The sequence below is a fragment of the Pseudorasbora parva genome, chromosome 7 (assembly GCF_024679245.1).
Source record: "Pseudorasbora parva isolate DD20220531a chromosome 7, ASM2467924v1, whole genome shotgun sequence".
Classification (NCBI taxonomy): Eukaryota; Metazoa; Chordata; class Actinopteri; order Cypriniformes; family Gobionidae; genus Pseudorasbora; species Pseudorasbora parva.
Genome location: NC_090178.1, coordinates 34,669,428 through 34,686,637, shown reverse-complemented (window position 1 = coordinate 34,686,637; position 17,210 = coordinate 34,669,428). Strand labels below are relative to the sequence as shown.

The 17,210-nt window shown below is 36.9% G+C and overlaps 2 protein-coding genes across 3 annotated transcripts; one reads left to right on the top strand and one right to left on the bottom strand.

Annotated features, from left to right (window-relative positions):
* The first annotated feature begins 608 nt into the window (after positions 1-608).
* On the top strand, positions 609-6,696 carry cmtm8b (CKLF-like MARVEL transmembrane domain containing 8b). 2 transcript variants are annotated; one of them, XM_067449785.1, is made up of 5 exons: positions 609-814; positions 5,613-5,786; positions 5,941-6,060; positions 6,254-6,366; positions 6,444-6,696. In XM_067449785.1, exons 1-4 carry the CDS (start codon positions 659-661, stop codon positions 6,338-6,340), a joined length of 537 nt encoding a protein of 178 aa, XP_067305886.1. In that variant the 5' UTR covers positions 609-658; the 3' UTR covers positions 6,341-6,366; positions 6,444-6,696. The 2 variants fall into 2 exon arrangements, with proteins under 2 accessions (XP_067305886.1, XP_067305885.1); XM_067449784.1 differs by having other exon boundaries at positions 6,254-6,696.
* Positions 6,697-15,720: 9,024 nt separating this feature from the next.
* On the bottom strand, positions 15,721-16,701 carry LOC137083935 (zymogen granule membrane protein 16-like). The gene is made up of 3 exons (XM_067449872.1): positions 16,692-16,701; positions 16,277-16,430; positions 15,721-16,057 (listed from the first exon to the last, which is right to left on the bottom strand). The coding sequence occupies exons 1-3, from the start codon at positions 16,699-16,701 to the stop codon at positions 15,736-15,738; spliced, it is 486 nt and encodes a 161-aa protein (XP_067305973.1). The 3' UTR covers positions 15,721-15,735.
* Positions 16,702-17,210: the final 509 nt, after the last annotated feature.

Here is a 17,210-nt window from a genome sequence, read left to right as displayed (position 1 = left end):
ATATGAAACAATAGGCTAAAGCAATGCTAAAATAAATCACCTTTTTAAGGTGAAAAATTAATCGTCGTTTAATTTCGTTTCGTTTCGTAGAGTCGTTTGCCTTTGGACTTGCCTAATTTGTCTATCCATAAGAACACAAAGAGCATACACATCGTGGTTGACGTGAATATTTACCAATAAATAGACTAAATAAATTAATGCATTAAAAAATAAAAATAAATAAATCAAGCCTAGTTTGCCGATAAAAAGGGTAACTTGGGCTACCTGCATTTGCAGCTGGTGAACGACAGGTAACGGCTAAACAAAGCGTAAGAACGCACTAGAAAAGATTTCTATCAAACCACTCCTCTGTTTTCGGTTCATATCGAAATAATACAGGCTAGTCTTATCGAAGAGACGCGAGGTTAGTGAAGTGTTGTTGGGTCGCGAACCGGACGAAACGCTTGAGGCCATAATGTTCGTTTGATAAACGAATCGTTCAAATGGATTTTTAAACCGGTTCAGATTAAAAGATCCGACTCCAAAGAACAATTCTTTCACGAATGAGCTAAACCTTCACCATAGTATGTTTCCTTTCCTTCAGGAATAGGGATCATTGCGTTGATTCAGGGATTATTATTTTTGTTTAATTAGATTTTTTTTTAATATATATATAAGAATGGAGGTCGACTTCGAGTCCCACATTGAAAGTAGCAGCACTGACGGAACCAGTAAAATCTCAAATATAGAGAGTTTAGGCTTGTCACACTCCAAGTTGGCTTATGATGGGAACTTCATTCGTTCTGCCTGTGGTATGTTTATGGCTGGAGAAATCGTAAGTTGGCTATACTGTGCATGTGCTATCTCGAGTTCAATATTAATTCCAGAGTTATAGGGCTATCTATAGGCTAGCTAATATTGTGTTTGAAACACAGAAATTACAGTAATATAAATTAGAATGGAAGAACTCAAAAAATACGTTTTGTCACAAATTGTTGTTTCCACTTTCCATTCCCCAGCTAAGGATCAGATTGTTGTATAAGCTATGGTAAAAGTGAAACTGCGATTTTAAATCTTTTATTTCATGTAAACAACATAGAAAACTTATTTTAGAAATAATACAGGCTAGGGGTTTTGAAACTTTGATCAACTAGGGGTCAGAGAATAAAAAGCAAAGCAAAAATGGATAAAGTCTACCGAACATTCTAACTGTTTCATTTCTAAAAGTTTCTCTTCTTGCCGGACACTTTCCAGAATTGTATATGTTTGCTTTATATCTTTCTAGTGAGATTGTATTATGCTCACTTGTAGAGCAGTATTCTTAATACAGTAGGCTATGTAAGCTGCTTACATTTATTGTGAAAGTTTCTTATAGAAATATCAAAAATGTTCTTCTTCAGGTTTATACATTCAACATTAAGTATATAGCCAATTTAAGCTTGGAAACAGTATGTTGTATTTATAATGTCACACTTACTATTTATCTAACAGTTTAAAAGTTTTTTCGTACAAAAAAATAAATAAATATAGATTTCAGGAAGTGTGTCGTTCAAGTTACACTGTAACTTTTTTATTTTAATCTTTGTTAAAAAAAACGTAGTTCTTTCAAAAATATGTGCTCATTAATGTATATTTACTTATTTCACATAATAAAGTTTTCTCGTAAGTTTATAATATGCCATTGAAAATACGGGTCAGGGGTTCGAATGCCGGTCGCCATGTTGCCCCTCTATCTTGAAAGTACATTAGCCAAAGAGGACATACCCGTAGCTTCGCCTTTCGCGTTTTAACACTCGATGGCACCATATCGAATGTGAAGAGGGGGATTGCCATGTTAATCTTGGACTAAATCGGCCACCGTAGGAGTTCAAACGAAATCGGAATTGAGAGGAACAGAAAATAATATTCACTGGATGGTCATATACCTTTTCACCGCTAGATGGGGGAAAATATCCCACAGTGTAGCTTTCATAAAAGGTTCATCTTGGCGGTCCAGGTTGGCATCATAAAGTTTGAAAAATCTTGACCGGCTTTAAAATAGGCTTTATTTGAGTGCAAACTGTATTTAAATAAAATTTATCAGAGGCCCAAACAGAAGACAAGAACTTGTCGAATAAAGTTGTTATTTAGATTTTCTTTCTTTTCTTTCTGTTTTTTTTTTTTTGCGCACAAAAATTATACTCGTCGCTTCCTTAAATTATTGTAGAGCCACTCTAGTGAGATGGGCTTTTTGTAATGACTTTCTGAGCCATCAGATTTTATTTATTTTAACATATCTTCACTTGTATTCCGAAGATGAACGGAGGTCTTACGGCTGTCAAGCGATTATTGTATTGTATAACTAATGACAGAATTTTCATTTTTGGGTGAATTAACCCTTTAAATGAAATTAGCTGAACTTAAGAGAGCTTAAGTAGGACCTTGTAATATACAGTTGGGCAAAAAAGTATTTAGTCAGCCATCAGTTGTGCAAGTTCTCCCTCTTAAAAAGATGAAAGAGGCCTGTCATTTTCATTATAGGTACACTTCAATTATGAGAGACAGAATGAGAAAAGAAATCCAGAAAATCACATTATCTGATTTTTAAATAATTTATTTGCAAATTGTGGTGGAAAATAAGTATTTGGTCAATAAAAAAAAGCAAGATTTGTAACCTCCAATCGTTACCTGTATTAATGGCACCTGTTTGAACTCATTATCAGTATAAAAGACACCTCTTCACAACCTCAAACTGTCAGACTCTCAACTCCACTATGGCCAAGACCAAAGAGCTGTCAAAGGACACCAGAAATTAGATTGTAGACCTGCACCAGACTGGGAAGACTGAATCTGAAATAGGTAAGCAGCTTGGTGTGAAGATCTGCTGCAAAAGAGACGGCAGTTCTGTGGGAGCAATTATTAGAAAATGGAAGACATACAAGACCCCTGATAATCTCCCTCAATCTGGGGCTCCACACAAGATCTCACACCGTGGGGTTAAAATAATAACAAGAACGGTGAGCAAAAATCCCAGAACCACACAGGGGACCTAGTGAATGACCTGCAGAGAGCTGGGACCAAAGTAACAAAGGCTACCAGCAGTAACACAATACGCAGAGCCAGACGTGTCCCCCTGCAAGCTAGTACATGTCCAGGACCGTCTGAAGTTTACTAAAGAGCATTTGAATGATCCAGAAGAGGATTGGGAGAATTCCATATGGTCAGATGAAACCAAAACTTTTCGTGTTTGGAGGAAAAAGAATGCTGAGTTGCATCCAAAGACACTATACCTACTGTGAAACATGGGGGTGGAAACATCATGCTTTGGGGCTATTTTTCTGCAAAGGGACCAGGATGACAGATCTGTGTAAAGGAAAAAATGATGCCATGTATCGTGAGATTTTGAGTAAAAACCTCCCATCAGCAAGGACATTGAAGATGAAAAGTGGATGGGTCTTTCAGCATGACAATGATCCCAAATACACTGCCCGAGCAAAAAAGGAGTGGCTTCATAAGAAGCATTTCAAGGTCCTGGAGTCTCCAGATCTCAGCGACAGCCCCAAAACATCACTGTTCTGGAGGAGATCTGCATGGGCCAAACTACCAGCAACAGTGTGAAAAAACCTTGTGGATACTTACAGAAGATCCTTGACCTCTGTCATTGCTAACAAAGGGTATATGTAAGGGATAATGTACACCCAGCCGGTTGTTATCGCAGAATAAACCCTGACAGAGTGATCAGGACCCCGACGCGAAGGGGAGGACATTATCCTGCTTATTACACGGCTACTAGTCTCAAATAAATTAGACACAAAATATTGTCTTGAGATTAAACATTTTATTAGCTCTTACGCAAAGCTTCCGAGAAGAAAAACAGTTCCAACCTGCTTTAAGCTTTTATCTATTGCTGAAGATTTGCCATATGCCCTTGCTAAATGTTGAAAATGAATGCTGAAAGGGTTAGTTCACCCAAAAATGAAACCAAGCCTATGATTTACTCCCCCACAAGTCATTATAGGTGTATATGACATTCTTCTTCAGACAACAATGGTTGTGTTTGAAGTACATAAAAAATGCAGCTGTCCGTCAAATAACGTGCTCTATACGACTCCGTTGGGTTATTAGAGCCTTCTGATTCGAATCGATGCGTTTGTGTAAGAAAAATATCTATATTAAAAACGTTATAAAGGAAACCTGCCTTGAAGTCTTCCATTGTAAACTACGGCTGTTTAAGCCACAAGATGGCGCCAGCGTTAAGCATAGAAGTAGTACCGGTCAAGATAACTCGTAGTAAATGGATGAGCGGGTGTTATTTGGGAATAACATACCGCTGCAATGCGCGATTGACCAATCAGAATCAAGTATTTCACAGAGCCGGGTAATAAAACAAAGTATTGGAGATTAACTTTTGGTATTGACCAAATACTTATTTTCCACCATAATTTGCAAATAAATTCTTTAAAAATCAGACAATGTGATTTCCTGGATTTTTTGTCTCTCATTCTGTCTGTCACAGTGTATCTATGATGAAAATTACAGCCTTTATTACCCTCTCTTATCTTTTTAAGTTGGAGAACTTGTACAATTGGTGGCAGACTAAATATTTTTTGCCCAATTGTATTTATATGTAGTTTCTTTATTAGTTATCAAAGTACTGTTGAATGCACTGACATATTTCAACGTAATTTCACTTGAAACTTGAATTCCATGTTTTTAATTAAATATATTTGTAATTACACATTTGTAATGATGAAGATGCAATTTAGCACATTTTAAAATATATTAACTTTAAAAACACATTAAAAGTGTACTTCTTCACAAGATTACTAAAACATAATGATTTAAAATGTACTTTAAGGAAAAATGTTATGTTTCACATTACAAAGTACACTTTCGTGATGAATGTACTTTTTTTAAGTGCACTTCAGTCGTCTTTTGTGTAAATACAATTATATTTTCTGCAAGTACAGTTTTTATATGTACTTTAAATATATGAAGACACTTAAGAACTCTTATTTTTCACAAGGCATTTTTTGCAACCATACAGTGTGTACTGAATAGGAACATCAAAACTTAAGACTTGGTCATGAAGATACTTACTCACTACGGAAAGAGAGGAAGAGGACCAACCAAAACAGTTGGGAAACAAACTCTTCCTTTCAGCTTGTATTGTTCTTCTTCCTTCCACCACATACTCTGAGTCAAATTCATGCATTCCCTTTCCTGTCATAATCTACAGCCAGCTGTCTTCTAAACCCAAAATAATTTCCCCAGTAATATCAAGCACAGTTAGAAATTCTTTGGCTGTATATAACAGGAAGGGAGGGTGGGAAGTCTCTGGAGAATAGCATGGTGTTAAAAAAAAGGAGTGGTGGAAAGGCCTGTTCTGCTGATTAGAGAACATAATTGTCATTGTTTTTATTTATTTTTCTCAAAACGTGTTTTTACAGCTTAATCCTTTTTTCAAGTTCTGAAATATGAGTTGGTGATTTAAACCTATGAGTTTGGCAGAGGCTTTTATCCATGGATTAAAGTTATACATGTTATGAGATATATCCGCTTGGTTTTAGATCACTTTTATTGTGTTTCTCTTTATCCAAAGACAGTACTGTTTCAGTCCAATATAAGTATCTTTGCTCCATCTTCAATCTCAGGTGTTTGGGCTTCTGGTGTGGACTCTAATTGGTGGGACGGAGTACCTCCATGTTCCTGCACTGGGGTGGGTAATGTTTCTGTCAGTCTTTTGCTGGGTGCTTACAGTCATTCTCTTCCTCTTATACCTGACCATGGCCCACACCAGGATCCCCCAGATTCCATGGAAAATTGTGGTGAGTAAATTAGAATAAATATTAGTTGAACTTATCTAAATAATAATAATAATAATAATAATAATAATAATAATAATAATAATAATAATAATAATAATAATAAAGTGTTATTGTTTACCAAATTTTTATTAAACTGAAGGCTCTCGATTCACAGGGGATATGTTTTAATGGCATCGCGTCTGTATTGTACCTGACAGCAGCTGTGATTAGTGCTTTATCTTTGAATGTGGCCGTTAGGGGGCGCTACTACTTCATCAGCTGGGCTGCATCAACGGTATGCCACGTTTCCAACTCCTCTGATTAGTTTAGCAATGCACGTTTCCTTATGAACAATAGATACAGCAGCCGTGCAGACTGAAATAATTTGTTGACATTACTGTACTGAGTAATTATGTGTCATAATTACAATAAATACCTAGTAGTATATTGTTTAAATGACAAATTCCTTTGTTCTGTTTCCCTTTCAGATATTTGCCTCACTAGCTATGGTGTGTTATGCAGGAAATACAGTAGTCAGTTACAAACCCTGGAGATCAAAATCTGAAGATACATAAGCAGATTTTTTTTTATGATCCTTGAGGTATAATTTATGAATTATGATTTATGAATGTATATGATGTTTAAGGGTTTCTTTATCTTTTATTGTTTGCTTTACAGAAAACTAGGTCTGGCTATAATGACACTTCAAATGACTGATGAGTTGGTTCTTTTTAGTGAATCTAATGACAACTAAGGAACCAGTGTAGTTACTGACTGGTTGTTCAAATGACAGTGTGTTGTTAAAAATGCTCACATCTTTGGATTGCATTTATGTTGCCTCTAAAAATACAATGTTACATATTATATAATGGAACACATAATATTAGTGCTGTCAGATCGATTATTCGTGATTAATTGCATCCAAAATAAATGTCCGTATTTACATAATATATGTTTGTGTACTGTGTATAATTATTATGTATATATAATTACACATACATACATTAATTTATATATTTAAGAAATATTTACATGTATTATACTGTGTGTGTGTGTGTGTGTGTGTGTGTGTGTGTGTGTGTGTGTGTGTGTGTGTGTGTGTGTGATACTCACCTAAAGGATTATTAGGAACACCTGTTCAATTTCTCATCGCAATGCAATTATCTAATCAACCAATCACATGGCAGTTGCTTCAATGCATTTAGGGGTGTGGTCCTTGTCAAGACAATCTCCTGAACTCCAAACTGAATGTCAGAATGGGAAAGAAAGGTGATTTAAGCAATTTTGATATATATATTTTTTTCTGTATTAAATGTTTGATTTCATAAATATGTCAATAAATCTTAACAACATACGAACCACAGAATACTGCCTATTACCAACTTTGAGAATACATTGTAATCTATTTATTGAAATGTGGCATTAATCAATGCAGAGTATATAAGAAAATATTTTGATTTAAGCAAAAAATCTTAATCCCCTTAATCTTTACAGTCGTTCGAACAATGTTGCAATTGATTATTCAGTTTAGATAACTTCAAATAAAATATTTGTTGTTTTTTAAGCCTAGGTTAAAGAACCACCTCAGGTTAGATTTCCCGTTTCCCTGAGAGGGGAAGAAGACGCTGCAACCTGTCATGCTGTGTGTCATGGCATTGATGCTATGGGAACTTAATGGTGCCCTAAAATGAAAAATGTAATTAACCTTGCCATAGTGAAATAATAAGAGTTCAGTACATGGAGTCTCAAACACCATTGGCTCCTACTTCTTCAAAAACTCCACAGGAAAAAAAGTGCTTCTCAATATAAACCCAACCGTGACACAAGCATTGGGGATAATTTATATGCACGCACCCAACATTTGCATCTGTCCAAACATGTTCATTGTCAGGCGGAAATGACGCAGCCAAATCATCAAGCGACACTTGAGGATAGCAAAAAAGGTTCTTAATGACACACGTCATGTTTAGGCTGTGCAGGGGACTGTTGTCATATGTCAACAGTCATGGTTAAGGTTTATTATAATCGGATACCACAACAAAACGTTCGTTTGTTCGGCCCATTTCAAGCACTGGTGTTTTCAGATAATCCGCGCGCGAGAGAGAGCTTGCGTGTATATGGTTGCCAGAGTGGACATGTTTAGGTAAAACACCGGATAGTATACATTTTTTTTTCTCACAGAAAAGCTCTGTTTGGGTAGCCTGACAAGCCAGACCCACATCAAGATCTTTGGTCTGGAAACTCACCATAGACAGGGCTCAATCCGAGGGGCGGGATAAACGGCTGTCTTTCAAACTCCCTCTGCACGCGATAGAATAGCGCTACACCAACCAGAGCAACGAAGGTGAAACAGAGCTTGTTGATAGATTAAACATTCACCGTATCCGGTCAGCAAAACCCTGAACACATCTTCCCTTTTTAAGAATGACTTCAGTGCCGTTCTTTGTTATTTTCTCAGAGAAAAGCTTAACTCCAAGTCTTCCAGAGTCACGGTCAAAGCTGATTCGAAAGACCGCCGCCGTTCGCCAGTTTCTGTGTTTACTAGAAGCACGCAAACGCAACTCGGCCGTCGTCATTATGGCCCCGCCCGCCGACTCTATACACGACGTGATTGGCTCGTCCAGATTGTGAGGAATACAGCTCAGAAGGGTATTGAGAGTTCCTAGACGACACTTGCGGGCAGATAAAATTTGCTGCCGCTAGGGTGCGTCTAAATTTCTAGGCTACTGTTTGGGGGATTAAATTACTAAAATGCGAGCTCTTTATCTACGGATGATCTGAAAACACCAATAAACAAGTAGGCTGCATTTTAATCAATCTCCATTTGAGATGTTCTGCTTAAAGTGTCATTCCAGTCTGTGTTCTGTCAGGACTCACGAGATGAATAGCTGAACTGCTGTGAGCTGTGAGCTGCTGAAATAAGCCAATCAGAGCAGAGCTCAACATTAATATGAATTACTCTTCCAAATAAGGCAAAAACAGAGCATTACATCCTAGGGACAATTTATAGGGTTGTAAATGGACCTGTAAAACTGTATCTTGACAATTTTTGCCCTTAAATAAGCCACATACCCTCTATGTAGATATCAGAGCAGGCGCGCTGGAAGCCAGTTAGTAGTAACATTACTCAAAAAAAGTCTAAAAATGCGTTTCTGCTGCTTATTGCTAGCCATGACCAAACAAGAGTGAGCGAGGTGACGTGACGGTGACCCTAGCACTTCCTGAGCAATTATTAAAATACTTAATTATTAGTTTATATTTTATCCACTGCCAGTTATTTTAATCACATATCAAACACAGTATGTTATGTAAGTCTATTCTAATTTATTTTATTTAATTTCATGTTTTAAATACAATATAATTTTAGTCCACAGCCCCCCACTAGGGGGGCTGATGCTATAACAAGGGGGGCTGCCCTTCCCGCTCTATCAGAGAACAATTTAACATATTGTTTCAACTAATTCTAGGGCACCTTTAAATACTAGCTCTGCAATGCCCTGGAAAGAGCAAGGCTAAGTTTCCCGAAACCTTCTTAACACTACGTCATTCTTAAAGGGATACTTCACTGCCTTTTCATATTAAACTATGTTATTCCCTTAACTTAAACGAGTTGATACATACCTCTCTCGTCTCAGTGTGTGCACTTAATCTCTCTGACACGCAGTGACGATCTGATAGCATTTAGCTTAGCTCCCTAAGCAGTTCATTCACTATGGAACCAAACAGAGATCAAGTTAGAAGTACCAAACACCTCCTTGTTTCCCCTATTTAAATACAGATACACGAGTAGTTGAACGATCAAGTATGGTGACAAAATAAAACGTGGCGCGTTTCTAATCGGATTAAAAAGGAGAACTATAATGTATGGCGGAATAGCACTTCTGAGAGTACTTCGGCTCGGCGCAGTAAAAAAGTCCCGGCCGAAACATCTTCCCTCACATCTCCCTATTGACAGAAATGAGAGAGTGAGGGGGAGGTGTGCCACGTTTTATTTTGTCACCATACTTGATCGTTCAACTATTCGTGTAACTGTATTTAAATAGGGAAAAGATGGAGGTGTTTGGTACTTCTAACTTGATCTCTGTTTGGTACCATAGTGAATGAACTGGGCTTAGTGGGCTAAGCTAAATGCTATCAGATCATCACCGCGCGTCAGAGAGATTAAGTGAAAGCACTGACACGAGAGAGGTATGTATCAACTCGTTTTAGTTAAGGGAATAACATAGTTTAATTTGAAAAAGCGGTGAAGTAACCCTTTAAGTTATACCTTACAGTATCCCTAAATGTTAAAATGTGTTTCCCGAAATGATCTTAGTTAAAATACCTTCTGTAAATCATACTTTCGTAAGGTTGGTCTGGACCACTCTTAGCTATACCTTATCACTATTAACAGTTAATTCCACTAGTGGCCACCACTGTGCAAAAAGCTTCTTTAAATGTAAATCTATACAAATATAATTTCAAAGTTGTAGTATACACCCAGTGTTCAATTAGGCTATTGATTTTTGTTGTTGTTGTTGCTGTTTTTTTTTTTTTTTAAACAAGGATTAAAATTGTCATTGAAAAAGTGTCATTACACTAATGGTTGTTGGCTTTTTAATTATATTATCCAAAGGTACATCAGCTGGCAAATCATTAGACAGGAGAGGCTTAGAAGCTGCTATTCAAAATAAATTTTGCCTGCCACGACAGCAAATTCAGCAGCTTTTAGATCTTGTTGGACCAACTTTGTCGAGAGAAACTGGAGCTACTCCCTCAGCCCTGAAATCCAGCTGCTGGGGGCTCTCCTCTTCCTTTCTTTTTTCTCCGCCATATCAGTTGATTATATGTTTTGCGTGTTGCGTTTTAATTGCGTAGGCCATCTAATAACAGAAATGAGTTATTTACACAATAATGTGATGCAGCTGCTGGGCAGTCATCCCTGGTTGTGGAGTAAATCAAGACACTATGGAACATAATTGTAATAATATAAATTACTCTTTCAAACTGCCAGTTAGTGTAGCGGGTTTACTCATGTCACGATTGAGCATGAGATTGCTGGTTTGTGCACTCATTTCAAAATTATGTCAAATTTAGTTGCAATTTTGTATGATAAATGGAAGTTCAACTATTTCTGAAGTGCTTCTTTTATAAAGAACATTTTTTTTTACATAATGCAGTGGAACTAAAGTAGAGTATATAATCTATTCTCGAGCCATCGATATAAGCCGATTCATCACCACCGCCACGAACAGCACCTCCTAATGTCGCACTTAAGAAGGTTTACCTTAAGCAACCTCATAAGGTATAGTTCGGGGAATGCACCTAGAAATGGGATACCTTCCGTTAAGTTATACCTTTAGAGTCTTCGTAGCGTGCTAAGAGACAACGTTATCGGGAAATCCTGCCCAAGGCTATGAGTAAGCACTAGATTTCTCGTCGAGATGAAAAGCTGTCTCGTGATATTGCCATGACGGTGTGTGAGGGTAAAATTAAGGTGGGGGGTGAAACACTCAATCTTGAGTACCTATAGAGTAGTATTGCATCCTTCATATCTCCGAAAAGTCTTTAGTTTTATTATACTTACAAAGGAAATGTACCGAGACTTTACCGAGACTTTCCACAAAAAAAAACGAGCGACTGGAGGCATATCGAGTGGGCCGAGCTAAAGAATGACAAGCGCACAAAGCGGTGACGTCCTCAAGCGTGGAGAAGAAAACGTTACTATAAACCATGGCTATCAATCAGATTCAACTAATACATATATGAGCGGCGTGACAAAAGTGACAAAAGAAACTTTGCGGCGTGACAAAAGTGTTGCACGGACGAGTGGATCTGCACCTTCAGAGCAGTGTTTATGGGTGTGCATTTGCTCTCTCGCTCTAGTCACGTGTGCGTGCACCCTACCGGGAGAAGAGCCCATACGGCCCATACAAGGACCTTCCGCTCTGTCGACATCAAGCCGACCCAAACTCGAAAAAAAACTCTCCGAAACTTGTGAGAAACCGGAAGGAGTATTTTTGACACAGAAATACTCCATCAAACGTTCAACTTAGTTTTTGAAACTTTGTCCATCAACTCGTCTTAGTTAAGGGAATAACATAGTTTAATGTGAAAAAGAGGTGAAGTATCCCTTTGATAAAACAAGTTGTGTTACAATGATGAATGATTAGCTCAAAATGTCCATCTGCATGTGTGATGTACTTTAGCCTATCTGAATTAAATACAAATGGATGGTTTGTTTTTTAACAGCAGATTCGGTGATGTTAGAGCTGATCTGTGCATCTCTTGTTCTTATTTAAAGTTCCCCTGTCCAATATTTTTTGCTTCAGTAAAAGAGTAAATAAGACAGTAAAGGCTTATGTCACGCCTGAGCTGAAGATGAAACATGAAAGTTAAGTTGCACAACATAAATACAATTTTTAGGCATTATTCTTATACATATTTTGGTTTATTGGTTGCAGGTTTAGTTTTAGATTGAACTATGTTTACCTTTTTTAAGTAATTTGAAATAGATTTTTTTTAATAATATAATATGGAAATTGTATGCATTAAAATTGTTTTGTTTCACAGTTATTAATGTATGCAATTTCAGCAATACATTTACATTTATGCATTTAGCAGACGCTTTTATCCAAAGCGACTTACAACTCAGGAGTACAGGAAGCGATCTGTCAAGAAGAGGCAAAGAAACGCAGAAAAGAAAAGTGCCCCAAATACCAAGATTTATACACTACTCAGAGTAGCAAAAACCAGAAAAAGGGAAGAATAAAAGAGAAATAGCGGAGGAAGAGTTTTTTAATTTTTTTATGTAAGATTAAGTGCTCATGGAAGAGATTAATTTTTTGAATGAAGAGAGTGATTCTGTCGTGCGTATGGAGGATAGAAGATCGTTACATTGCCTGCGTTCCACCCAGCAGGCAATCTTGTCAAAATAACACACATTTTACCCCCCAAACACCATTTTCCCGAGAAGCTATTGTTTAGGGGTAGTTGGCAGATTTTGTTGTAAAAACTTGGCAACCCTGTCTGCACACGCGCTGGAATAAACGATCTTAGCCGGTGTTGTAAAACAATAAAAGAATTGAATGATACACAGAGTACTTACCCAACATGATCATCATCTTTGAGAGAAATTGTGAAGGTGAATGCATACAAACAAGCTTTCCGTTTAGGATTTGAGTAAATATAATCCAAGCCCCTTTGATGACGTGCATGATTACGTTACTGTTTATCATCTGTCCGTCATTGTCTAAAGCCCGCCCTGATGATTTCATTGGTCCGAACAGTTTCTGTTCGGAGATAATTACTCCTCTATGGATCGATGCCAGACCGAACTGCCCGTCCTAAAAAATTTGTGGACGGGGCTAAGTTCGGCTGGCATCCAGGCAACCTCTCCTCTCCAGGCAACCTTAAAAGACCTACCTGTGAGATAGGACTCAAACCAGTGGAGTGGAGTCCCTGTGATGCCCAGTGATGAGAGGGTGGACAGAAGAATCTGATGATTCACAGTGTCAAAGGCAGCAGACAGATCAAGGAGGATGAGGACTGATGATTTGGATGCAGCTTTAGCCAGCCGCAGGGCTTCAGTAACTGACAATAATGCAGTCTCAGTTGAGTGGCCCTTTTTGAAACCTGACTGGTTTACATCCAGTTGATTAGACTGTGAGAGGAAAGATGAGACCTGGTTCTTTCAAGTGTTTTCGCAATGAATGGTAGGAGAGAAACAGGTCTGTAGTTCTCTACAAGTGATGTGTCTAATGTAGGTTTTTTAAGCACTGGGGTTACCCGAGCCTGCTTGAATGTGGTGGGGAAGATGCCGGTGGAGATAGATGTGTTGATGATGTGTGTGAGTGCTGGTAAGAGTGTAGGGGAGATGGCTTGTAGAAGATGTGAGGGGATGGGATCTAGAGGGCAGGTAGTGGCATGGCTGGAGAGGAGAAGCTTAGATACTTCATCCTCAGTGAGTGTAGAGAAGGAGGAGAGAAGATGTTTGGCTGTGGATGTGGCTGATTTAAAATTGTGTGTGTGTGGAGGTGGGAACTGACTGCTGATGATTGTGGTTTTATCTGTGAAAAAATGGGCAAGATCGTCTGCAGATAGAGATGTGGTGGGAGGTGGTGGAGGGGGACAGAGCAGAGAGTTGAAAGTTCTTAAAAGTGTGCGTGTCTGAGGTGCTGTTGATTTTGTTGTGGAAATATGACGATTTTTGTTTTCTAAACTATCATATTGATACTTTAGTCAATGTGAAAACGAGTCAATGTTTTCCAAAAACCATAGTTGCAGACAGCATAGCAAAATTGTGTGGTTGGAATGACAGGTCTCATCCTGTAGTTAGAAGCATAGTTTCTTGTTTGTTGGACTTAATAAATCCTTATTTTGAGTAAAATAAGCAAGGTGACATTTAGTACAATATATACTGTATATCTATATTTATGTATATTTTATTTCGAATACATACCAATGTAATTTACATCTTTTAGTCAAGAGATTTAAAGCGCCATTTTTGGAGAGTGTGCATGGTCTGTATGAGTATGAAAATATTTTTGTTGCAAATTGATAAATTGATAAGCCTGGATGCCAGCCAAAATTAGCCCCACCCACAACATTTGAGGTCAGTAAGTTTGATCTGGACTTGATCCGTTATGGAGCAACTATGCTCGAACCAGAGCTGTTCGGAACAATCAAATTGTCAGAGCGGGCTTTATACGATGATGGACAGATGATCAACTGTAACATATTCATCCACGTCACCAAAGGGTGCTTGGGTTGAATTTGTTCACTAAACAGAGAACTTGTTCGTAAATGCATGCACCTTTACTATTTCTCTCAAAAACCATGATCGTGTTGGTACTCACTTCATGTATCCTTAAAATTTTATTACAACACAGACATCTTCTTCTTCTACTTCTTCCAGCGTGCGTGTAGTTGAGTTCTGTTGACAACATCGCAAAATACGTCAGTCGTTGCTCTGATTGGTTGTTTGTCTATCCAACTGAGTCTATCCAACATTTTCTTTCCTGTTTTAGTTGAAACAAGCCCCATTATCACAGCCCAATGGAGCAGTATCAGACTCATATTCTGACTTGAATCTGAGTATGACTACAACAGGCTAATTAATTACTGTTCCCTTTGTAATATATTTTGTAAAACAGAAAACTAGAGATTGTAAGCTTTCAAATGATGTATAGTTTGTCAGATTAGGTTAGCTTTAGTATAGGATATCACTGTTTTAAAAATACAATGTTGGTTCCTGCACCGGGAACAGAATGAAAACAAAACCAAAACAGACCAAGACCATTAAATCTATACACATTACATGTCTCAACTTGACACAAAATTTCAAAGAAACTTTATTAGGACAAAAGTGTGGTGTGATGGAAATGACGGAACAACCATGAACAGTTTTCACACAGTAAATATTGAAATGATTTATGTTTTGTCAGAGTTCATACCTAGTTTAGATTGTATTAAATATGTAATATTCATATTTATATTTTTAATATGAATTTGTGAAGTTTGATTAAAAGTCTGGATCATAGGTAATCAAAATCTGAACATAAAAGGCATATGGCAGTAGCAAAAATAAATGATGAAGGCATAAACATTTTAATATGTCAGTTTTATTGTGATCTTCATATAATTGCATAAAGTTGCCCTTCTTTTAACTCCTACTTTAACTAGACAGAGTGATGTCATTAATTAACAACAACAAAAAGTGTATTTAGGTTATTATTGGTTAACAGTATTAAACATATCTTATAACTGTTAGATAACAAATCAAGTTTGTACTAAAATCATTAAAGTCTTAGGAATTGTGTAAAGAATAGAATAAAATAAGTTTAAACCAGTCCCCATTGTGTTGAAATAAGTAATTTACTGATTTTTACTCAGAAAGTTTAGACAATTGTATTATTATCAAGAGCTCAGGAAAAAGTAGACTACTTGTTAACCGGCATTTTCCTCATAAACACAATTATTTATGATTAATTTATTCTGGGAAATCATTGTTGAACACAGCCCAGTGAGCCCCAATGGAGGTAAGGGCAAAGCCATTATGTCGACCGCTGAGGAAACGTAGTTCGCTTCCATCATGGGTTGGGTAGAAGTTAAATGAAAGTCCAGTTGGCTGCCCCACTTTAAAAGAGCGCCCCTCATTAGTGACAAACATAAGCTCAGAGACGTAACCAGAGTAATACTTTCCAGAGACCTGAACGAAATATTCGTTGTCGAAGAGTGTCATCGTCTTTAGATTGCCATAACCGTTCATGCAAACCAGTTCTGTCCAGTTACCATCATATTGCACCTGGAGCCTAAACAGATACAGTGTGTGCCATTATTGTTAAAATAATTCACAGCAAAATACCATATAACTAACAAAAAAAAACATTGTTGGAAATGCTAAATGAAGTGTATATTTTTTTTGCAAAATGGAATCACGTGCAGGTAGTCTAACTATGACAGATCAAGTTCTTTTGGAATTGATCAAATATTGCCTAAATGTGTAACTAGCCGTGTTTTAGGAAACTTACCCATTCATATAGTAGTTGGAATACCAGTTGTAATATCCATTGTAGGGATATTCATAAACTCTGACTCCAGTGATGCGACCCTCATGTTCAGTGGAAAATTCTGTTCCACCGCCTTCCCCAGCAGCAGGGGAGTACGAGTAATAATCAGGTACAGCTGAAAAGTGAAGTAACAGATATACGTCTCTAACATAAAACTCTTTTTTTTTTTTTTTTTACAGTATATTACTAAAGCCCTTTTTTGTTCTATAAAAAAAAATCGGAACCTTAATTTAATGTTTTAGTTATACACAGGTCAAAACCTGGATATTTATTTTTATTCTACTTTTAAAAGTGTTTGCCCTTTTCTAACACTTGCATATTCAATTTGTCAACACTTCTGACTTCAAAACACTTGAGATTAGTTATTGATACTCACGCATGGCCATGCTCATGGCATAAAAGCAAGAGAATACCACAAGATAATACAGCATTTTGGGATGCTTAGTTTGTTCACTACACTCTGGAAATCTAGAACAAACCAAACAGGTGTTGAATTATTAAACTGTGAAGATAGAAAGACATAGATGACAATAGTTTAAGACAATTACATCACAATGATATATATATATATATATATATATATATATATATATATATATATATATATATATATATATATATATATATATATATATAACTGTATCCACAGATAAATAAATACACATATAGATAAATGAAAACATTTAAGAGTATTTATGCATGATGTAAAGTAATTGTTAATTGATGCGGTTACCTGTAGATAATCCTGGATGATCCGTGATGAAGACAGCCAATTCAAACTGTCATTTATACTCTTGCTGGTCCAGCCTCTTCTTCATTTTTTTTTTCTTTTCTTGTGCTTTTATGGAAGAAAAATATTTTGAGAAGGAACTTCCTTTTTGTTTATCTTTAATCA

Bases quoted from the DNA above. Each gene is read 5' to 3' on its own strand.
- LOC137083935 (XM_067449872.1), bottom strand. The intron at 16,058-16,276 runs GTAAGTTTCCTA...GTATCTGTTTAG, and splicing joins TCCAACTACTATATGAATGG to GCTCCAGGTGCAATATGATG.
- cmtm8b (XM_067449785.1), top strand. From the start codon at position 659: ATGGAGGTCGACTTCGAGTCCCACATTGAAAGTAGCAGCACTGACGGA. The intron at 815-5,612 runs GTAAGTTGGCTA...CTTCAATCTCAG, and splicing joins TGTTTATGGCTGGAGAAATC to GTGTTTGGGCTTCTGGTGTG. The intron at 6,061-6,253 runs GTATGCCACGTT...TTTCCCTTTCAG, and splicing joins TCAGCTGGGCTGCATCAACG to ATATTTGCCTCACTAGCTAT.